The 21,444-nt window shown below is 37.2% G+C and overlaps 1 protein-coding gene across 1 annotated transcript in view; it reads left to right on the top strand.

Moving 5' to 3' along the window:
* The window catches only part of LOC134672595 (neuropeptide CCHamide-1 receptor-like), a 269,080-nt gene that overhangs the window by 234,376 nt on the left and 13,260 nt on the right, over positions 1–21,444 (top strand). The window contains exons 6-7 of the mRNA XM_063530546.1: positions 10,606–10,709; positions 15,944–16,081. Coding sequence (XP_063386616.1) covers positions 10,606–10,709; positions 15,944–16,081 — 242 coding nt within the window. The remainder of the gene's footprint in view (positions 1–10,605; positions 10,710–15,943; positions 16,082–21,444) is intronic.

Below are 21,444 nucleotides of genomic sequence, written 5' to 3' on the forward strand. Positions count from 1 at the left end.
TTCTAGAACAATTATTTTCTTAATCAGTTTCTTAAACTTATACCTAAAAATGTATCAATTTCATTCACGGAACCCTAAAAAACAAACAGAAGCGATAATAGTCTTGGCAAAGCATGCTGCGATCCTGCCAAGAATTCGTAGAGCAATATGCTGGGTTGTAAATGGGATTTACATTGTAGATACAATACAGCATTATTTTTTAAGACTTGGACTAGAAAATGGACCTTAATAGAAGTGTTTTTTTCCTGATGACTCATACTTTAAGACTGAGGTTAAAGTATGAGTCATCAGGAAAAGAACACTTCTATTAAGGTCCATTTTCTAGTTTTATATGAATCATTACGGATATGATGGTCGTTCAGATTATCTACGTGACAGCGTGATAAAACGGTGTCCGTCGAATGAACGATTAGACGTTGACACAAACATACCCAGTTTACCATAATAACCATTTCCTTGCCGGATAAACCTTGTTTCTAAATCGCAACCACGCTACAATCAATATCAAGACAGGCCCATATGGTCTATAAGAGCGTTGGAGCGGAGCCAAACGATTATGTGGAATAAGTGTTCCAAAGCTAATTTTACTAAAAACCAATCGATTTCAATAAAATGGTTATCGTTTGGGGTTTGGGCGTTATAAAGGCGGGATTCCACCAGCAAACGTAGCGTAGGATGCCCTCAGGCTAGATGGATCGATGACCTTCGCAAGGCTGGCAAGAGCTGGATCAGAGTTGCCGCAAATCGTGCTCAATGGCGCGCAGTAGGGGAGGCCTATAGCCAGCAGTGGACGAAAGTAGGCTGATGATGATGATGATTATTCCACCAGTATGCGGCAATGTGCGGTACAAGCATTTTTGCACTGAATATGCTTGTGAGGACATTTATTTGTGTGATGAACACCGATTACCTATTTGTTCCTGAGTATATATTATAAATATGTAGGTATAGGTATACGTATAAATCGGTACCTGAGTCGATTTTATATATTTATTCATATTTATACCAAAATTTTAAATCAAGATCAGCCTCTCGGTCACTTTAAATAATATATAATATTAAGAAAAGAAAGTATTTAAGTACTTATAATGTTATAATAACTTTCCTGTAATATCTATAAAATATTATCCTATTCACGTAAATTTCTTTGATGTACCTACGTATTACTGAATCGCAATTAAAAAGGGATTGAGATAGCTGTCAATCCATATTGATTTTGACGTAAGTGACGAAATCTGTTATTTCTAATCCCTTTCTGATCGCGGCATGATAATACATAATTCTTAGGGCATTTCTATTTAAAGTTGTACCCTCAACTTGCATTTTAGATTTTGGAATTTTTATATTATTTCCACTCAGAATTACGAGCTCTTTCGGTCCTAATACGCAAAAAAAGTGTCCCCAAAATTTCATACTAATTTTTGCTGTCCGTTTTGTTACGGTCATAGAATTTGTATTGGAAACCGTGACCAAACGGACCAAAAATTTTGGAGACACTTTTTTCTCAGTAAAAATGGAAAAGGTTCCTGATTCTGAGTATAAATAATATATAAAAAAATTCCCAGTTCTAACACAAAAAATTTTGCTACAACTTTAAATAGAAATGCCCTTATGTCACTAATGTTGTTATCACAACTGTCGAAAAACGAACACGATCCACCGTTTACGATTGCCGTGTAGACATGTCGTTAAAAATATAAATAAACCTTCAGGAATTGACTTTGGAGAAGTTATCCCTTTTTCTGGATCACTGGAAACTAGAATAAGAATAAGAATAAGAATAAGAATAATATTTATTTCTTTAACATTATCCAAAATTATAACATTCATAATACACTTAAATAGTAACTATTTCGTATTTACAAAAAGAATAGATAGAGGGGTCCTGTTAGTAAATTTTGTAGTCACAGTAAATTTACTGCCATCTATCGACACACGACTAGTGATGTGCCGAGAGTAAAATACCATTACCGGTATTTTACCATTTGGGAATATTACTAGTAAGTAAATTACCATTCTTACCGGTAATATTCCCAAAAGCGGGTAATATACTCGTACTTGAACGCTTACGTTATAATTGAATTAATTTAATTTAAAACATGTAGAAATGGCTTAATTATCTTTACGTCTCTTCCACTCGTAGCATCAGCTATCTCTTTCACTCAATCTTAGCGGAGTTGCGAAGCAATGTAGTATGTAACGTTGTAAGTACTGGGCTAGAACCCGAACAATTGAAGTTCGTCAATTGCGGGCGTTTTTCTGTCACTAAAATAAATTAATAAAATAAGTAAATTAATAAAATAAATAAATAAATCAAATAAACAAGGCGGGACGTGGTGAGCAAAGTTCCGTGCCGTGATTGGTCCGTTCAAAGACACGGACGTCAGACGGACGAAATACACTTTCGACTCGAACATGGAGTAAAATTACCGTATGCGTGGTATGTCTATGTCTTGATACTCTTTCAACAAACTTTTGCAACCCACTTAAACCAATACAATTCAAAGTGTTCAACGGACCTCTACCAATTGTACTACGGTTCTTAAGGTCTTAATTTTAATGGAAAGGTTCTTTTATCAATGAAATCCTAGAAAAGTGTTATCGAACGCAAGAAAGACCTCTGGAATACTAATGAGAATGGGGTAATCATTAAAAGTGTCACGTTATCGCCCTATCGCTTGACAGCACTATCTACCTACTTATTTAAGGCGCTTAAATTAGGTTTTTGACCTTACCAGTACCTAAGTCGTTTTATTTTATTTATTTATTTATTTTATTGATCAAATAAGTAACACAGCATTACAGTATAAAACCAAGGCACTGTGAAACTACAAAGTAAAAGAAAAGACAAAGAAAAACAATACACATAAAAAATTAAATTAACTAAACATTAGATTTGGGCGACGACGTAACGGCTTTATTTTGTTACTTACGCTACGTCTTACGTAGGCGAACAACGCGCGAACGCGGCGCGGCGCGGCGCGGCGAAAGCGGCCGCCGCCGCGCCGCGCCGCGCCGCGCCGCCTGACATTCGCGTGCAAATCGCGCCGCACCGCGTTCGCAACGAGATCGCTTACGTAGGACACTTCTATGGGCATCAAAGGATTGATTTCGCCGCGCCGCGCCGCGCCGCGTTCGCGCGTTGTTCGCCTACGTAAGACGTAGCGTTAGCGACCAGAACGATCCTAATAAAAATAAACTCCAATTATTTTCGAAATTATTTTACACGTCAGGCCAACATCGATTCATCATGTCACTCAAAATTGGTGTCACATTACTTGTTTGTATCTAAAATAGTTGGTACATACGTAACTTTCGTCTTTTCGACGTTTAGGTCATTAACCCTTTACCAGTCTGACAGTTCAAAAATGACAATCGAATGTCAGTCTTACTGATAGAAAATAGAACAAATGTTCGAAGTACCGTATGTGGGAAATATATATCCCTTAGTCTGGTAAAGGGTTAACTAAACTATATTTATCATTGTTTTGGAAAAAAAAAATCTTTTACAATCTGTTAAACAGGGTAGTCCAAACCTCGACGTCCAAAAAACTTTGTCTTTTGTCTTCATGTTTCCAACTCACAGTGAAGTGAGGATGCTGATTTTTTAGCAACTGCGCCGTTTATCCAGTATTATGTTCCAAAAAGAAACATTCGAAAAAGTTCAACAGTTTTTTTTATAAATTATTTGCTTCACCCCGGAATATTACTTAACAAAAGTTAAAAGTTCATAGATAATTCGCAAACTACGAAAAATCTGCTACCAGAAAAGGGGTATATTCTGATAGCCCACGACGTGAGTAATCTAAAAAAAAATTTGGACGTCTAGGTACCAACCTGTATTTATATACTTAACTAGCTTATTATACTGATCGTGGAGACAGATTCACGAAAGCCATTTTTCATATTGTAAATAGATATAAACGTTAATAACGCCGCACTTACTCAATACATATACCGGGTGGTAACACGAGCAAATACTTAAAACATAGATTATACTTACTCCTCAAACGGTGACACTTTTGTTCCACAACTTTTTAAATTTATGAAGTAAGTATTTAGACTCTCTATTTTTCATGCAAAATAAATATTATCTTCAATGGACGCCATCGCCACGCCATATCATTGTGATTGACGTTGCTTGTCACGCCTTAAACAAAACAAAATTCGCGATACTTACATTACGTCTTAGAATAAACTTTAAAGTGTATTAAAAATCAAACCACAAGTTATTTTTAAAAGTTGCTGAACATATGTTGGTCAGTATGAGGAGTACAGCCTACAGATTAATTTTTTGCTCATATTACAGGCCACACCCGGTATATATCTACCTATCTACATACAAGATTCATACAATACATCAAACAATTTCCTCTCCCACTTCAACTCAACACAGCTACATACAGTGCAGATAAGTGCTACGCAATCTGTCAGTAAGATGTCGGTGCTGTCGGTACGATCAAATGCACAGTGCGTCTAAACTGACGCAAATAGCAAGGTGACGCAGCTGCTGACGGTACCATCGTCTGTTAACTATTTGACCGAATTGCTAAGATATAAGCTCACCGATTGTTAATTTAGAGAGTAAATTCGTTCATTCTAAAACGTAACAAATATAAGAGCCTCCGTAGAGAGTACCATTTTGTACCATTTGGAGTTGAAACTCTAGGTCCATGGGGTCCCAGCGCGCTTAAGTTGTTCGCAGAAATCGCGAAGCGTCTGGTTGACGTAACTGGTGACCGAAGAGCTGGCGGCTACCTCGCACAACGTATCAGTATTGCGATACATCGGGGAAATGCCGCCAGCATCCTTGGTACAATGCCTCAGGGGCCTATTTTAGATTTAAGCTAGTTATTAATTTCGTTTAGTTGTACCCCTGTATATATATTGTATTTAGAGAGTTGTTGTCAGTACATGTGTACATGTTTAGTAATCTAGATCTAGACTTATCTAACGACATAAAAGCTCAAGCAAATGACAAGGGAAATTGAAAGATTTCTTAATAAATCCAGGGTGTTTGGTACATCGTTTGCCAAATTAAAACGGCAGATAGGTTGAGTCATTTGCTATCTACTCATTCCTAGAAAAAAAAGAAAATACTGTGCAAGTAAAAATTTAAAATTTACGAAAAACTGGCATAGAGCTGAAAAAAAACCATGCGAAAAATTTAAAAATTCTAGGTCTGGGAAGATAGCAAATGACTCAACCTATCTGCCGTTTTAATTTAGCAAACGATGTACCAAACACCCTGTATAGGTACATTATGCTACTACACTCGCTATCAGATATATCTGAGCGGCCATGGTGTTCACAATATCTGAACGCGCGCACCCAAGCTGCATACATCGCCGTCATCGCCATTGTTAGTAGATCGGTACACGTCAAAGGCCGTCGGACTACTGTTACTTTTTACACTGAGATATCGTGTGGTGGGGCAGAAATGGCCGAATACGTGGTGAAAGACTGTCGAATTAAAGCTCAAACTTGTTGACATCAATTAAACTTCTAAAGCCGGAAAAAGTTTACCCTACTTTTATATAAATCCGCCCTTAATCGGACGTTGAACTAAATTCCAGAAACAGGAGCCCTAATATTAGCCCTAAAACTTTTGAAACCGTTTATCCTGTTTGCTGATCTTTTTCCTTATTTTATTCATACTCGTAAACTCCGCTCCAGTCACGTTTATTTTTAAGTGTCGAAATAAATACGATAACTCAACTTTCAGAACACAGAGGCCTATTCTGTTTTAACAGTTCGATATGGATTTCGTTTTTATTTATGGTATAAGAGGCAAACGAACGGACAGGCTGATGGTAAGCGGTAGCCGAAGCCTATGGTCACCCGCCACACCAGAGAGGTGTTAAGTGCGTTGACGGCCAATGAGATGAATGTACGGTCTTTGCATGAAGGTTTGAAGGTCACATCGGCCCGGAAATACCGCAGGCAGGCGACAGTTCATTCCACAGTTTAAACTGAAAATCGTAATTCAAGACCAAAAAAAGTAAGACAAAGTTGCCGCTGCAGTAATTTGTTTGTAAAATAATAAATTCATTTTTATAAATAAACACGCTAAGATAATTTATTTATTAGTAATTTTACTCCTACGATTTCAAAAAGTACTTTTATTTACTTATTTTTACATAAATACAAGCGCTAGTAAAAAGTGGCAACAATTATCTTACTTTTTTTGGTCTGGAATTAGGATTTTCAGTTTAGCTGTGCGAGGCAGGGAGATTTGAGCTACAATTTTGTTTGCTCGAGATAAAATTCTATTTTAGTACCTGTTATACACTGTTTGAGTTCTGTGATTTACAGTTTTCAAACAAAACTTTAAATGTAGTCTGATTTATACGCGTTTTTATTTGTATTCTAAATAGGAGTTGGATAATGTTTGTAGTCCAATTTAAATGCTTGAATGGATGATGTTTTGAATACAGTTTATTTCGTAAATGAGCCGAATACCTTTTTGTGAAAGGCACGGGCTATATATTTGCATAATAAATACAGAACTGATGAATAGGGATCTTCTATTATTCGCCCTTCTAAGGAGCTACTACTAATTAAAAATATCTAAAATGAGCAGTACGTCTGTTTTCGTATGAATACGAAATCATCAAAACAAAATTGAAGCTTTTGAAAAGTTGACCAAGGTATAGATTTACATATTTATTCTCTTAATATAAAATTACGATATAAGTTATCTTAAATTAATCTACACGAATTTGTATTATGATCGTCACATCTAATTTACATTTTCGACAACCGACAACGTAGTACATTTTGGTTGAAAACGTCACCTTTGCTGACTTTATTTTTCCAAACAGTTGATAGTCCTTGGCAAAAATTATTATCAAGTAGTTTTCACTAAAAGTTTAAGTGTTACGTAAAACTCTCTACCTATTGAAGCATTTGCCAAACCCACTGGTGGGTCGCGAGCAAATATTGAGTCGGTCCTGAAACAACTAGGGCAGGGCTCTCCAAACCCCGGCCCGCGGGCCAAATCCGGCCCGCGACGCGTTCCATTCCGGCCCGCTGACACCTAAAGCGAGTGCCCACTGTCCGACCCGCGGGGGCCAGGCTCCAGGGGTTAGCATTCACTGAGAGTGGAACTGTTCCTAACAGCAGCAACCAGACGCGCGAAAGTTTCTGAGGCGCTACATTATGGCCCTCAGGTGAAACAGTTTGGAGGCCCCTGAACTAGGGAATCTGCCGGCCAAGCCAATGTGACAATCGCTATCGCTACGACAACGAAACGCTTTGTGTCTCTCTATCACTCTTCCATATTAGTGCCGTAGTGCGACAGTGACAGTTGCGTTTCGATCGCTACGGAGCGTAAGCGATTGGCATGTGCCTAACAATGTACCTAATACAATAATACAAGCATTGTATTTTATGCCCTCTTTTTAAGCCAGCAAAGAGATGGTTCCCGAATTCGGCAGTTTTTGTTAGGTGGGTGGAATCCCAGTTAACTTTGAGAACCACTGCTCTATTGGAATACTCAGTGATACAAAACCCTTAAAACTGACATTCGAAGCCAAAACCAACTAACCCAAAACTTATACAATAAAACGAATGGCCTCCTCGAACTTATCTATGGTTTCCCATTTTGCTAATGTATTACGTATGTATTGCCTCAGGTCTGGGCGTACGTTGTGAGTATTGTACACTAGAGAGCAATGAAAATGAGTCAATTTGTAAGGTCAACGCGGATAAATCCGTATAAATACGTGCGTATTCGTTTCAACTGTTGGAACTATCATCATAGATGAAATTGACAATAGTGTAATATTATGTAGGTACCTACAGTCACGCTCCGTGATTGTTACGCCATTTAGGGTTCTAGCTAAACTGGACATTCCATAGCGTCAGTATGGAACAACCACTTTGCTGGGACCTTAAATGGGGCAATAATCGCCGAGCGTGATAGTACTAATATTGTTTGAAAAACGCGTTCGTGTACAAAATTTCCCGCAGACGGATTTGGTAATAGCATTAATCATATAGATCTTCTAATACGAACTGAACTCTTTTTATTGCTCTGTAGTGTATTTGTGTTTTCTACAAATCCATTAGCACTGATTACTTGATTGGCAAACAGCAATACCTATCGTGAAAAACGGCAATCCACGTAAGTTTAAACATGTTGGTGTTTTTGCACAAATGCACAGTCGATAAATATCAAATACGATGGTAAATATCAAATATTCTCCGTAGTATTGACCCATAGACTAGGAATCATCTAGGCCGACTTTAGAGCACTTATTTCATGCAACCGATGATGCCAAAAATGCGGGGGTGCGCGGGACGAGGTGAGCGAAGTCCCGTGCCGTGATTGGTGCGTTCAAAGACACGGACGTCACACAAAGACACTTTCGACAGTTTCGACTCGAACATGGAGTAAAATTACTGCATGTGTGGCAAAGAGGGTAGCGCGACTATGCTCAGTCTAGACTCTAGACTGAGCATAGTCGCGCTACCCTCTTTGCTTTTAATATGAATTAGTGCCTAGTCAAACATTGTAAAAAGTGGTTGCCACTTTGAATTTGTTTTTTTTTTTGTAAAATCTTGTTAAATCCGAAATATTTTACTAGTGTCTGATCCCCAACAACCTTGCTGTTAGTTTGCTGTTAGTTAGTGACATTAATTTTGACGGTGGGTTCCTCTATTTCGAGTGGTTTTGTCAATCCAAGGTAAAATGTCAAGGCTTTCAAAATTTATCCACACCTCCTGGGATGGAGCAAACTCAGATTATTCGCATTTAGGACCAAATGAAGGTATTAAAATGATGTGAAGCTTGCTGGGAATTAATTTCACAAAACGCTTTTTTGGATCCCATGAACTGTGATAGATGATTTTCACAGATGATGAATTTTGATTTTTTTGCCAGTCCGACTCGCACTTGGCCGGTTTTTTTTTATTTTGATATCGACCATTGATGGACTGTGAGAAAAGAGGTCGTAGAATGTCTGGGACCCCATACATTTCACGACGGAGGGGGCGATTTTTGAATTTCATGGAAAACGGCGAAATAATAATTATATAATTTTTAAAATATGAGCGATAGAAATTGGGAATCTAGTGGTATTGGCCACTCTTTTTCAATTCTATTAGTAGAATTTAAATGCCTAGTAGTGGAAATATTATAACGCGAAATACACGAAATCTAGCGGTCGAATTTCAAAAATCGGCCCCGTGTTCTCTTTCCGCACAGACTTATATATATAGATATAAAAACGTAGAAATGGGGTTTGGGGGTCGCGAAAAAAATTTCGTGGTCATAAAGGGCCGTGACACCATAAAGTTTGAAAAACACTGGTCTAGAGGATGTTTTGTGTGTGTATTGACCTAAACTAGACAAAGTCTAGTTTCAGTATAACTATAGATTTACAGACTAAAACAGGACCGGACCGGACATGGACAGGACCTTTATCCATATGCCGCACGTGCATTGTAGTACCTGTAGAATATAATAGAATATAGAATAGAATAATATATTTTATTTTTATTAACCCTTTACCTACGGGTGTCAACCAGAGTTGCCAGTAAGGCAACACCGCTGCAGTACGGGTGTCAACTATAGTTGATCGAAGTAATGGTCATGTTCAACATTTTTTTTAAACAAATCGAGACCTTGTGGCTTGGTAATAGTGGTCACATTATGCACTGTGATTAGTATAGATACAAAGAAAAAAATATCATAATATTTCGGTAGATGGCTCTGACATAAACATAATTTTAAAATTACCGCTTTTTTACTGGCAACTGGAGTTGACACCCGTACTACAGAGGTGCTAATAATTGAATTCAATATGGCGGACAATAGTGTTGTTTTCAAATTTCATCAACTTCTTGTCGATATGAGAGTACGGCGTGGGAGTGTTTGGAGTGTTATTTTTAGTGGTTTTTACCGTTTTTGGTTCAAATATTGGAATTTAACATGTTATGAAATCATTATTAGGTACTATTGTACCTAATAATAATTTCACCACAATCCTAACTTGTTAAATTTCAGTTTAACATTTTCTAGGTTATCGATATATCGACAAATGTGTCGATAGACGCACATCACTATTTTCCATAAGTGGCAAATTGTTTTCGTGCAACGTTTTTTGTGATTGATTTTTATGCATTAATTTCATAATTATCGTTATTTAAGTGTTTATTTGTGTTAAGTATATTATAAACTAATGTTTTTAAACGTAAACTTGTGAGATCCGCGAGTAGTAACTTAAAAATCTTCAATTTCTTAGTGACTGGTATATTGCTTGATAGCAGAAAAAATAGTGAATATTATTACTCCAAGTGATTATTTATTGATTAAGCATATTATACTTATTGTGTGTGTGAAGTTTTAAGTGTGTAGCTGTAATACATCAAAAGTTACAAGTAAGTGAAATAATGCCTCACCGCTGACTCTCGCCAAAACATGCCCGTATTGGGCGGTGACGGAGCGATTAAATAGCCCGTAGGTAAAGGGTTAATTGTACATCGTCATATTCAAAAATTATTTACAATTAGAGGAACAAAACAATTATATTAAATTAATGATAGTCAATACGCTTCTTACTTCTGTACGTACTTAGACTTAAAATAATGTATTTACAGATGCGAGCCCGGAGGAAAGTGGCGCTGACAGTCCTCGCTTTCGTACTGGTGTTCGCAGCCTGCTTCCTACCCTCGCACGTCTTCATGATGTGGTTTTATTACTGGTAAGTTTACCCAATCTAGGCGTTATTCATCAGATAAGCGCATTGTAATCTGCCTACTTGATGAATAACACTTCTCAACAATTTCTTAGTTTTTGCACCTGACTGCAACTTGATTGCCGACAAATATCATAAGCTTTATACTCGTAGATATTATTTTACGTGTTTGTATAAGTCATCAATATAGCTTTACTATTACCAAAGACATAAGTAACTTTCTTTTTGCTATTACTTATTTAATATTACAGCGCATTTGGCGCCCCTAGAGTTACACCATTAAAAGTCTGCAGCGATTTTGCTAGCCCACGCAGTGCAACTGTTATTTATACGTCATAATTTCATAGAAGTTTGACGTTTAAAATGACACTCTCACTATCAAAATCAAAATATCTGGCTATCAAAATCGCTGCAGACTTTTTCCGGTCTGAATCTAGCTGTAATGTTGTAAAATCAAATAAATATATCTTTATCTTATCTTTAGATGCGATCCAGAAAGAAAGATGTGACAGACAGATATGAAAACGAAGTCGATTTGTAAAGTTCAAGATAAATTAAGTAAAGAACTTGTCTCGTTTTGTTAGTTAGCATATTATTATTGATGTATTTTAGGACTTTGGAGCAGGATACCTGGAACCAAAGGACTTTAAAACGCTACCCATGAGCTCCATCATCCGACACATGGATATGGTGGGAAAAGCTCTTGAGTAGTTGACGGATCTTTTCTAGGGGGCAATTGCACAAAAGATCCCTATGGCTCGAAGTGTATCCGTAAAGGCCCCCGAAAACAATAAGATAAGATAAGATAAGATGTATTTTAGGAAGGCAATAAATACTTACTTAGCAATCCCCTTATTACCAAATACTTAAGTAATTTAAACCATCTAATAAGTTGAACCGGCAATGAAATTTCATGAATTGTGTCAATAAAATTCTAACTCTTTAGACTATTTGATTGTATTTAATACGAATTCTGAAATTTCGCTCTCAGCAGGCTGGTTCTGATGAATTGATTACGTTATTACGTTAACTGTTACCAAATGGAACAATAGCGATTATTAAGATTGAATAAACATTTTAACAAATTCAAAGTTAGGTAACCCTTTTATTAAATCTTCACTACGTTTTTAGGGTTCCGTACCCAATGGGTAAAACGGGACCCTATTACTAAGACTTCGCTGTCCGTCCGCCCGTTCGTCCGTCCGTCCGTCCGTCTGTCACCAGGCTGTATCTTACGAACCGTGATAGCTAGACAGTTGAAATTTTCACAGATGATGTATTTCTGTTGCCGCTACAACAACAAATACTAAAAACAGAATAAAATAAAGATTTAAATGAGGCTCCCATACAACACACGTGATTTTTGACCAAAGTTAAGCAACGTCGGGAGTGGTCAGTACTTGGATGGGTGACCGTTTTTTTTTGCTTTTTTTTTTGTTTTTTTTTTGCATTATGGTACGGAACCCTTCGTGCGCGAGTCCGACTCGCACTTGCCCAGTTTTTTTGGTTTTAGTTAAGCCTCAAAATTTTAATGTCAGACACCAGTAACTATCCAGTAACATTGTAGCCTACGTCAATATTAGTTTAACCTTTACGGGTTGAACTAAAGTTAAAATTCTCGAAGTTTCGGAATATTAAACTATGATAGAGGCTATCATATCAGCCGTAAATAAGTTGGCTCCTACCGTTGTGGTACGTTTTAGTTCACATAAATCTTCACATGTACAAGTACCTATTAACGATCCAAAAATATATTTACACAAGCTTATTGTCAGTGTCATAGAGGCGCGTAAATATATTTTTGGAACGTTGGCTTGTAAAGATGTTTGTGAACTCGACTGTACCATCGCCCACACTGTTATTAAATTAACTATACATCGGTGGACCGTATGCCTTTTGTACCTACATAATAAGGTTCGCCGATGTACAGTTAGGTTAGAAGTGTTGCCGTTTGTACTACCAACAACGTAATATACATGTCGGCGGCCGATCGTAAAATCAGACATACTGTGAAATTCCTAGGCATATCGTGAAACGTGAAAGTCTTTGACTCGTTCCCCGAATCGACGGAGCCCGGCTACGGGAGGCTCCTATTTCTGGGCAGTTTGCCCTTCGGGCATCTGAAGCAACCTGATGAACCTATCCTACCTATATATTGGTTTAATGTGACCATCGTCAAAACATTACACAGGAACATTACGATCTGCCTAATCTTACGATCAGCCGCCGACATACACAAACGTATGCCCTCACCCCATTTTAACTACTGTTACTTATTGTTTTATTAGTACCTTACATTTAGCAGCTTTAAAAAGGTCGGCAACGTGCATGTAACACCTCTGCAGTTGCAGGCGTCCATAGGCTACGGTGACTGCTTGCCATCAGGCGGGCCGTATGCTTGTTTGCCATCGATGTGGTATAAAAAAGTGGTACTTACTACTGAAAAGTTTTGTTCTAAGGAACAGTATTTTGTATCATAGTTATTGTCGGTTAATATAAAATTAGAGGAATTAATTAGTTTTATCTGGTGTATTAATATATTAAAAGCTTTTATTTACTCTCACTGTCTGTCTGTCTGTCTGTAATCAAATCTTGCAAGTTAAATTTGATCCACTTCCCGATGTCCGATTGAGCTGAAATTTTGCATACATACGTAAGTCGGGTGAGAATGCAATAATATTCTGGTGTCATCGAGCTGATCTGATGATGGAGAACGGAGGTGGCCAAAGGAATTCTGTGATAAAACAACGAAACCTAATTGTGTTTGGGGTTTTTAGAATTGTCTCGATGAGTATTAGTTGCATGTGAAAAGTACCGTCAGCGATAAAAGCTTGTACCAAAAACCGGCCAAGCGCGAGTCGGACTCGCGTTGCAAGGGTTCCGTACATTACCCAAATTTCAACAATGTATTTTTTATATGTGAAACGCGAGTGAATTGCCTTTAAAAAACCCGTAGGGGTCGGATCATAAACTAAGTAATTGGTCCGACTCACGCTTGACTGCATATTTCGAACAAAACTTACAAAATAGTTTTTTTAATTAAAAAAAAACTATGTTGTAAGTTTTCGGAGTTTCGGAGATAAAGGGGGGGGGGGCTCTCCAAAACTACTGGGTCTAAAACTTTGAAAAAAACTAAGTAATTGGTCCGACTCACGCTTGACTGCATATTTCGAGCAAAACTTACAAAATAGTTTTTTTAATTAAAAAAAAACTATGTTGTAAGTTTTCGGAGTTTCGGAGATAAAGGGGGGGGGGCTCTCCAAAACTACTGGGTCTAAAACTTTGAAAAAAAAAAACATACAAAATAGTTCTTTACCTATAGGCAACAGGAAAACCTATGAGAAATATGCATTCAAGCGCGAGTCGGACATTACTTAGTTTTCGAACCGCCCCCAACAGGATTTTAGAATAGGGACCTGGAAATTGATTACAATTAACTTACCCCCTTTAATACCTCTTTAAATATTGATCGTAGCGAAAAAGTGTACAGAACCTTTTTTGTGGACAGTTTAATGTTTCATCTTTATGTATAATATTCTTTTGCAACTTGCAACGGGCCACCGTTTACGAGTTATTTACGAAAAAAAAAAAAGTGACCTGTGAACTGATTGTAATTAACTTTCTTCTTATAATATCGCTTTAAATATTGATCCTAGAGAAAAGTGTTCCAGATATTTTTTGGAGGAAATTTTATGGAGATAATTTATTCTTAAAAACCTATTTTGCTACGGGACACCGTTTAGGAGTTACTTACAAAAAACTAAACAGGGATTTTAAAATTGATTATTTATAACTTACCCGCTGCTTTGTCTTTTTAAATATTGATCCTAGCGAAAAGTGTTCTACATGTTTCTTGTAGAAAATTTTATGTTTATTATTTATGTATAAGATTTTTTTTGCTATGAGTCATACTTTTCAAATTATTAACGAATAAATAAAACAAGGAAACTTAGAATTCCTTATACTAGAACTTTCCCTCTTTATTATCTTTTTAAATATTGATCCCTGCGAAAAGTGTACTGAATTTGTTTTGTTCAAAATTTTGTGTAGATTATTATCGTTTAACAACATTTTTTGATATGGGCCACCGTTTATGAGTTATTTATGAAAAACTAAAAAAAGGTACCTTAGAAGTGATTATAATTAAATTTCCCGCGTTAATATCTCTTTGAATATTGATCCTAGCGAAAAGTTGTACTAAATCTTTCTTGTAGGCAATTTTATGCAGATTACTTATGTTATAGAACATTTTTTGCTATGCGCCACCGTTTAAGAGTTATTTACGAAAAGCTAAAAAAAGGGACCTTTAATGTCAAATATCTCACTTCCGGTCAAGATTTCGATCGAGCAACCGGCAAATTCGGATTCAGCGGGGTATAATTAGGTTAAAAAACCCGGTTGCCAAAAAGTAATATGATTTGCCAGTCGAAATCGATTTTATGAAAAATAAAACCAGACTATTAAGAATTATTTTGGTTCGACGAAATAGTTCAGACACGCTCTGTAATTGAGACATTTGATACCTCAGAACCAAAAGTCGTAACGACACATTATCTGTGTAGCCCTTGTGCCTCACACGTAAGATTTATTTTTGATTGATGTCACATCTTAGTGCCATCTATGAATTTCTTACGCAACTACTTGAACGTTAGGTGTCTTGTTGATAACGCTCCGACGGTCAATACATAACTTGTTATGAACTTAATTCCCACCACTGCCCACAGATGGCGTTGTTATCAAACGTTTTAACTTCATATTTATATTGAAGTATGAGTAAAGTCTAATTCAATTTCATAATTAAGGCTTTTTATTACTTAAATGTTTTATATTTATAGATAGGGCTTACGGCTAGTTACAGTACCATAATGCAAAAAAAAAAAAAAAAAAAGCAAAAAGAAAACGGTCACCCATCCAAGTACTGACCCCTCCCGACGTTGCTTAACTTTGGTCAAAAATCACGTTTGTTGTATGGGAGCCCCATTTAAATCTTTATTTTATTCTGTTTTTAGTATTTGTTGTTATAGCGGCAACAGAAATACATCATCTGTGAAAATTTCAACTGTCTAGCTATCACGGTTCGTGAGATACAGCCTGGTGACAGACGGACGGACGGACGGACGGACGGACGGACGGACGGACGGACGGACAGCAGAGTCTTAGTAATAGGGTCCCGTTTTACTCTTTGGGTACGGAACCCTAAAAATGAAATTTTTGCCATAAAACTTATTTTTCATCCACAGCCCAACAGCCCAGGAGGACTACAACGGCTGGTGGCACGCTCTGCGTATCATCGGCTTCTGCTTCTCCTTCCTCAACAGCTGCGTCAACCCCATCGCCCTTTACTGCACCAGTGGCATTTTCAGGAAGCACTTCAATAGGTACGTCACTATTATTTATATTGTTATTAACTGTATCTACAGCCTTACAGCCGGATTGCAGTGATTTATCATTGACTGCCGCGTTTACCCCATTGCCCGTTACTGCACCAGCGGTATTTTCAAGAAGCACTTCAACAGGTGCGTCACAATGATCCTTGTTATTTTCTGGTCTATCAATAGCCTTGCATTCCGAAAGGTCTACAATGACTAGAGAAGTATTTTCCATCAGTTGTTCCTCAACAGCTGCGTCAACCCCATCGCCCTTTACTGCACCAGTGGCATTTTCAGGAAGCACTTGAATATTAGGTTCGTCACTATTATTTATATTGTTATTAAATCTATCCTCATCTATCCTCTCAGTACAGGATTCAAACGATTGGTGAATTGTTGGCTTTCGCTTTATCTTCGACAGTTTTAACTCCATTGAAAATGAATGAAATACCACTGGTGGAGGGGGTTGCTGCACCAGTGGCATTTTCGGAAAGCACTTCAATATCACAACACAACACACAACAATATGTCCGTCACTATCATCCTTGTTATTGACTTGATTATCAATTGCCTCGCATTACGATACTATGTATATTGTTATTGACTTGCCACAGCACAAAATTATAACATAATATATGGTGCCTTCCGGCAGGACTTGAACCTGCATTACGTGCATTGCTCTTAGCCAACCGACCTACGGAAGCCTATCAGAAGCGCGTGAAACTTTCCATTTTTTCCTTTGGTCGTTGAAGACCTGCGGGATCAATTCTTGCCGGAAGCGGTGAATATTTCCATGTTTCCTTTAATATAAAATTTGTAGGAATAAAGCCAACAAAGTAAGTTATAAATAGAACTAGTAAATTAACTTGTCACTACACGAGAAAGTTTTCCCGATAATGAAAACGAATGCCTCATTTCGATTCTAGGCACTTAGACGCATATTTCTTGTTGGAGTCATATGATTAATAATTTATGAAAGTCTACTTAGGCACTGAATAAATGATTATCTGTGTACCTAATGGTCCTATAACTAAAATTAGTACGAGGGCTGCTACTTATGTATCCGGAATGGGCCACTTACTGGAACTATATTAAAAATATATTTATAACATATAAAAATGGAACTCTTTGGAAGCAAAATACAGTTTGTTTCACATGTTTATCAATTGGTTTTACATTGTAGCATTATTTAAAAAAAATCTTTGTTGCACCATCAACGGATTTTCTTGTGAAAATTTTCGTGCAGATGTTTTTTTTACGATGTTCGGAGTGGATAAACTCAAAAATAGTGCATGGATCGACTTTTTTCGACTTTTGGGGAGTAAGTTCCATCGAAGGTCAATGTTTTAGTGAATAAATTGTGGTCGTAGTATATTACGGTATTTATGGTAGGACGAATAAAAAAAAAAACGCTCAAAATCGGCTGTTATCCCACAAAATATAGATGCTGTGAACGAGCTTATAATGCAAGATGGTTATAGTATATATCGCAAGATAGAGGCATCTCATGGCAATAGTATGACGAGCATTTGTAAGATATTACTGTAACATTTGGTTAAAAAAAAAAAGAAAAACTCGCGAAAGAGCCGTTATTGCCTACAAAATGCACGTCTTGTATACCAAGATCAGAATGGAAAAAGTGCTATGAAAAGTCGTTTCTACATTTGCAAAAGTGCATCATTCATCTTGGTGGACAAATACAAAGGCAATGAAACCATTTATAACTACAGATATTTGTTATTTTTTGTGTTTCCGGATACATAAGTAGCAGCCCTCGTAGTACGACCATTAGGTACACAAATAATCATTTAATATATTCTTTCCTTAAATGTGTGTAATGTACTTGTAAACGTAGTAAACATAATTGTTTTCCTTCGTTTTTCACGGAAACGTATGTACGAACGTGTCTTGCTAGTTCAATCAGTCTCGGTACAAAAAGTACTGACGTTGACTCACAAACTAGGAATCCTCTAGAGTCTCTCGACCGAGTTTAGAGCAATTATTTCATGCAACCGATGATGCCAAAAATGCGGGGTGCGCGGGACGAGGTGAGCGAAGTCCCGTGCCGTGATTGGTCCGTTCAAAGACACGGACGTCACACAAAAAGACACTTTCGACTCGAACATGGAGTAAAATTACCGTATGCGTGGCAGAGGGGTTAGCGCGACTATACTAACGGCCCAATTCGAACTTTAAGATACGTCAGTTACAAAGTCAGTTAATAGATCTAGAAAAGATATGGATTAGATATGTCAGTGTCAAATGTGACATTTCTTCAAACAATAACGTCACTTTTGACACTGACATATCTAATCCATATCTTTTCTAGATCTATTAACTGACGTATCTTAAAGTTCGAATTGGGCCGTAATTCTGGAGGATGTCTTGTCTGTGCATGTAACACTCGCGCTCTCATAGGAATTAACAACATCTACCTACTAATGTAAGTAAGAGGTTTCATATTACCTAATTTGTCCTGACACATCCATGAGTAAAACATCTGTACAACTTATAAGCCCGTCAATTTTCCGCCATGACAGCTCAAACCATTATGCCACGTGTGTCGTTCATAATATGGTCGATTTTTCCACGATATTTCGATGGAATCTTCCTCTTTACAAAAGATTTTCACTCCCGCCAGAGAGCACTTTGCAAATCTGATACGTTAATGTTAGACATGATTCATAGTAACTTATCCTTAAAGCTGTATGTATTAGAGTGTTATTTCCGTTGTAGTTTCGGGTTGATGGTTGATATAAGCGCGTCGGCAAAGTATGACAATTGCAAATATCGTGCGTGGTAAAGTGTCCATTACTCTCGGAAGCAAAACCCTACGTCTCCCATATAACCATTCCAGTCGCAGAATCATCAAAGTGGTAACTAAATGTCAGATGTGTCGTAACAGAGTCCACACAATGTGTCTAGAATTGTTTCGAAACAAAGTGTCGTCGCCGTGTCTACACTTTTCCGTAACAAGGTGTCGACACATTTGTGTGCACTTTGCGTGCGGTTTGCGACTAAATCTGACAGCAAATTTGTGACAGCAAATGTCAATATAAAATACCTCTTGAAAACCAAGGTTTGTCAAACTACTATTAGTGTCTCGTGTGCTCGTAATTCTAGTAAGTCATCATGGGCGATGCGAATGATAAAAATCGACCAAAACCATATAAACACCCAACACCCGTCAACCTTTTACAGAAAAGTTTTTAAAGAAATGCAATACGCTACTAGGTCAGGCAACGAATGCTCAATAAAGTTGTAGAGGGAAATGCTCAGAACACAATTTTTGGCTCCTTAACTTGGTTTGGACAAGTTAGGAGGTGAACATATCAAAAGTCCTCGGCCGTAGCCTTTGAGCGGGGGGGGAGAGAGGGGGCTTTGAAGGTCCCATTTTCCGGTTTTTCGATTATATCTCGGAAACTATGCATCGTAGCGACATGGCCACTTATAGAAAATGAAAGTTAATTTAATTTGTTACAAGTTTATTTAGTCAATTTTTTCCATATATTGAATAGTTTTTGAGATATCCGCTCTTGAAACTTTATTTAGGGCTCTCAATTTTATCTTGATCTCTACATCAGTGAAGGTGCTAGGCCGTGTTCCACAAAATTTAAAAACAATTTTTTTAGGGTTCCGTACCTCAAAAGGAAAAAATTGAACCCTTATAGGATCACTCGTGCGTCTGTATGTCTGTCCGTCTGTCACAGCCTATTTTCTCGGAAACTACTGGACCAATTAAGTTGAAATTTGGTACATATATGTAAATTAGAGACCCATAACGTAAACAAATTGATTTTATACCCAAAAAATTACCATTGCCCCCCCCCCCCTTTATCTCCGAAACTACTAGGTCATAAATTTTGAAAAAAATACACAAAATAGTCCTTTACCTATCACGATTATTAAGATGACAGGAAAACCTATTAGAAATGTGCAGCCAAGCGCGAGGCGGACTTAATGTACGGAACCCTTAATACGCGAGTCCGGCTCGCACTTGGCCGGTATTTTTTAAACTCCTCTTGACGCTTAACCGCTGAACCGATTTCGTTGAAATTTGGTATAGAAATAGTTTGCGTCCCGGAACAGGACATAGGATAGATCTTATAACCAAAATCATCTTTTGAAGATGTGAAAAGTGGCGTGAAAATTTGTATGGACAATCAATAACCGCTGAACCGATTTATATGAAATTTGGGATGGTCTACAATTCTACATCTTTGATTTAGTTGAAAATGATAAAAATCATGACTTCAAACCTAAACTTAAACAGTAAGTATTAACTTCAAGAATTCAATTCTGAATTCCGCCCTGCACCACATTTCACACCTTTAAAGGATGATTTTTGACATAACTTATCATGTCCTGTCTCGGGACTCAAAATATATGTGTACCTTTAAATTAAAACTGTTCAGCAGTTTAAGCGTGAAGAGGAGTTTAAAAGAAAGTATTTTAATAAGTTTATATGTTTTTACTTCGGAATGGTGTCAATGTGATACCATAACTAAAGGTACTGTGAATTTATACGAAAACGATACCAAACATGGCCTCGTAGCTTTACTGATGTAGAAGTCAAGATAAAATTGAGAGCCCTAAATTCTTATTACTTGGCCTAACTTGTGTAGAAGGAAAAGGAAAAATAAAAGTCTTCAGTAGGAATATAAGACACAAATATAATTTTTAGAGTTACTATTTCAACCATCAAACATAAACATACCTTGATTATATTATTCTAGTGAGATACGCATATATAAACAAAAACATTAAAAAAATTACAAGGTCGAAATGTCACGGAGCTTGTGTGAGTTATATGTGAAAAATAAAAACTTTTATGACAAGAAAATCTGGACACAATTTAAGAATCATCCAATTGCGTCGAGGAATCATCAGTATTTTTGCTTGTTTCATTACCTCCTTGCTTCTTTTTTTGTCCTTTGTATTCTGTAGCAATTGGTTAGATCTGAAAATAAAGATAACTTGCGTCGTCACGGATGTCGATTTATAGGTTTTAGGGAGTGCAGAATTCGAAAATGATGACCATTTTATAATCCAAGATGGCGGCTACGCATGTTGTCATAAAAGTCGTCATAAATATTGTTTTATAGGTTTTAGGACGTGACAGGTCCAACAATAGGGTATATTACTGCATCGCAAAAGAAATACATGTTTTTGCCGATATAATAAAGTTTTTAAAAATAATACAATGATGGTGATAAACAGGAATACGGCCCGCCCGATGGTAAGCGATAACCGTAGCCCATGGATGCCTGTGACGTCAGCAACAATGAGACTTGTCGAAATGTCGCACCTGTCACGTTACGTCACATTGTCACGCCAGGGAGTACATCTGAAAATTGTGTGTTCCCATTTGT

This window comes from Cydia fagiglandana, chromosome 17 (genome assembly GCF_963556715.1).
Source record: "Cydia fagiglandana chromosome 17, ilCydFagi1.1, whole genome shotgun sequence".
NCBI lineage: Eukaryota > Metazoa > Arthropoda > Insecta > Lepidoptera > Tortricidae > Cydia > Cydia fagiglandana.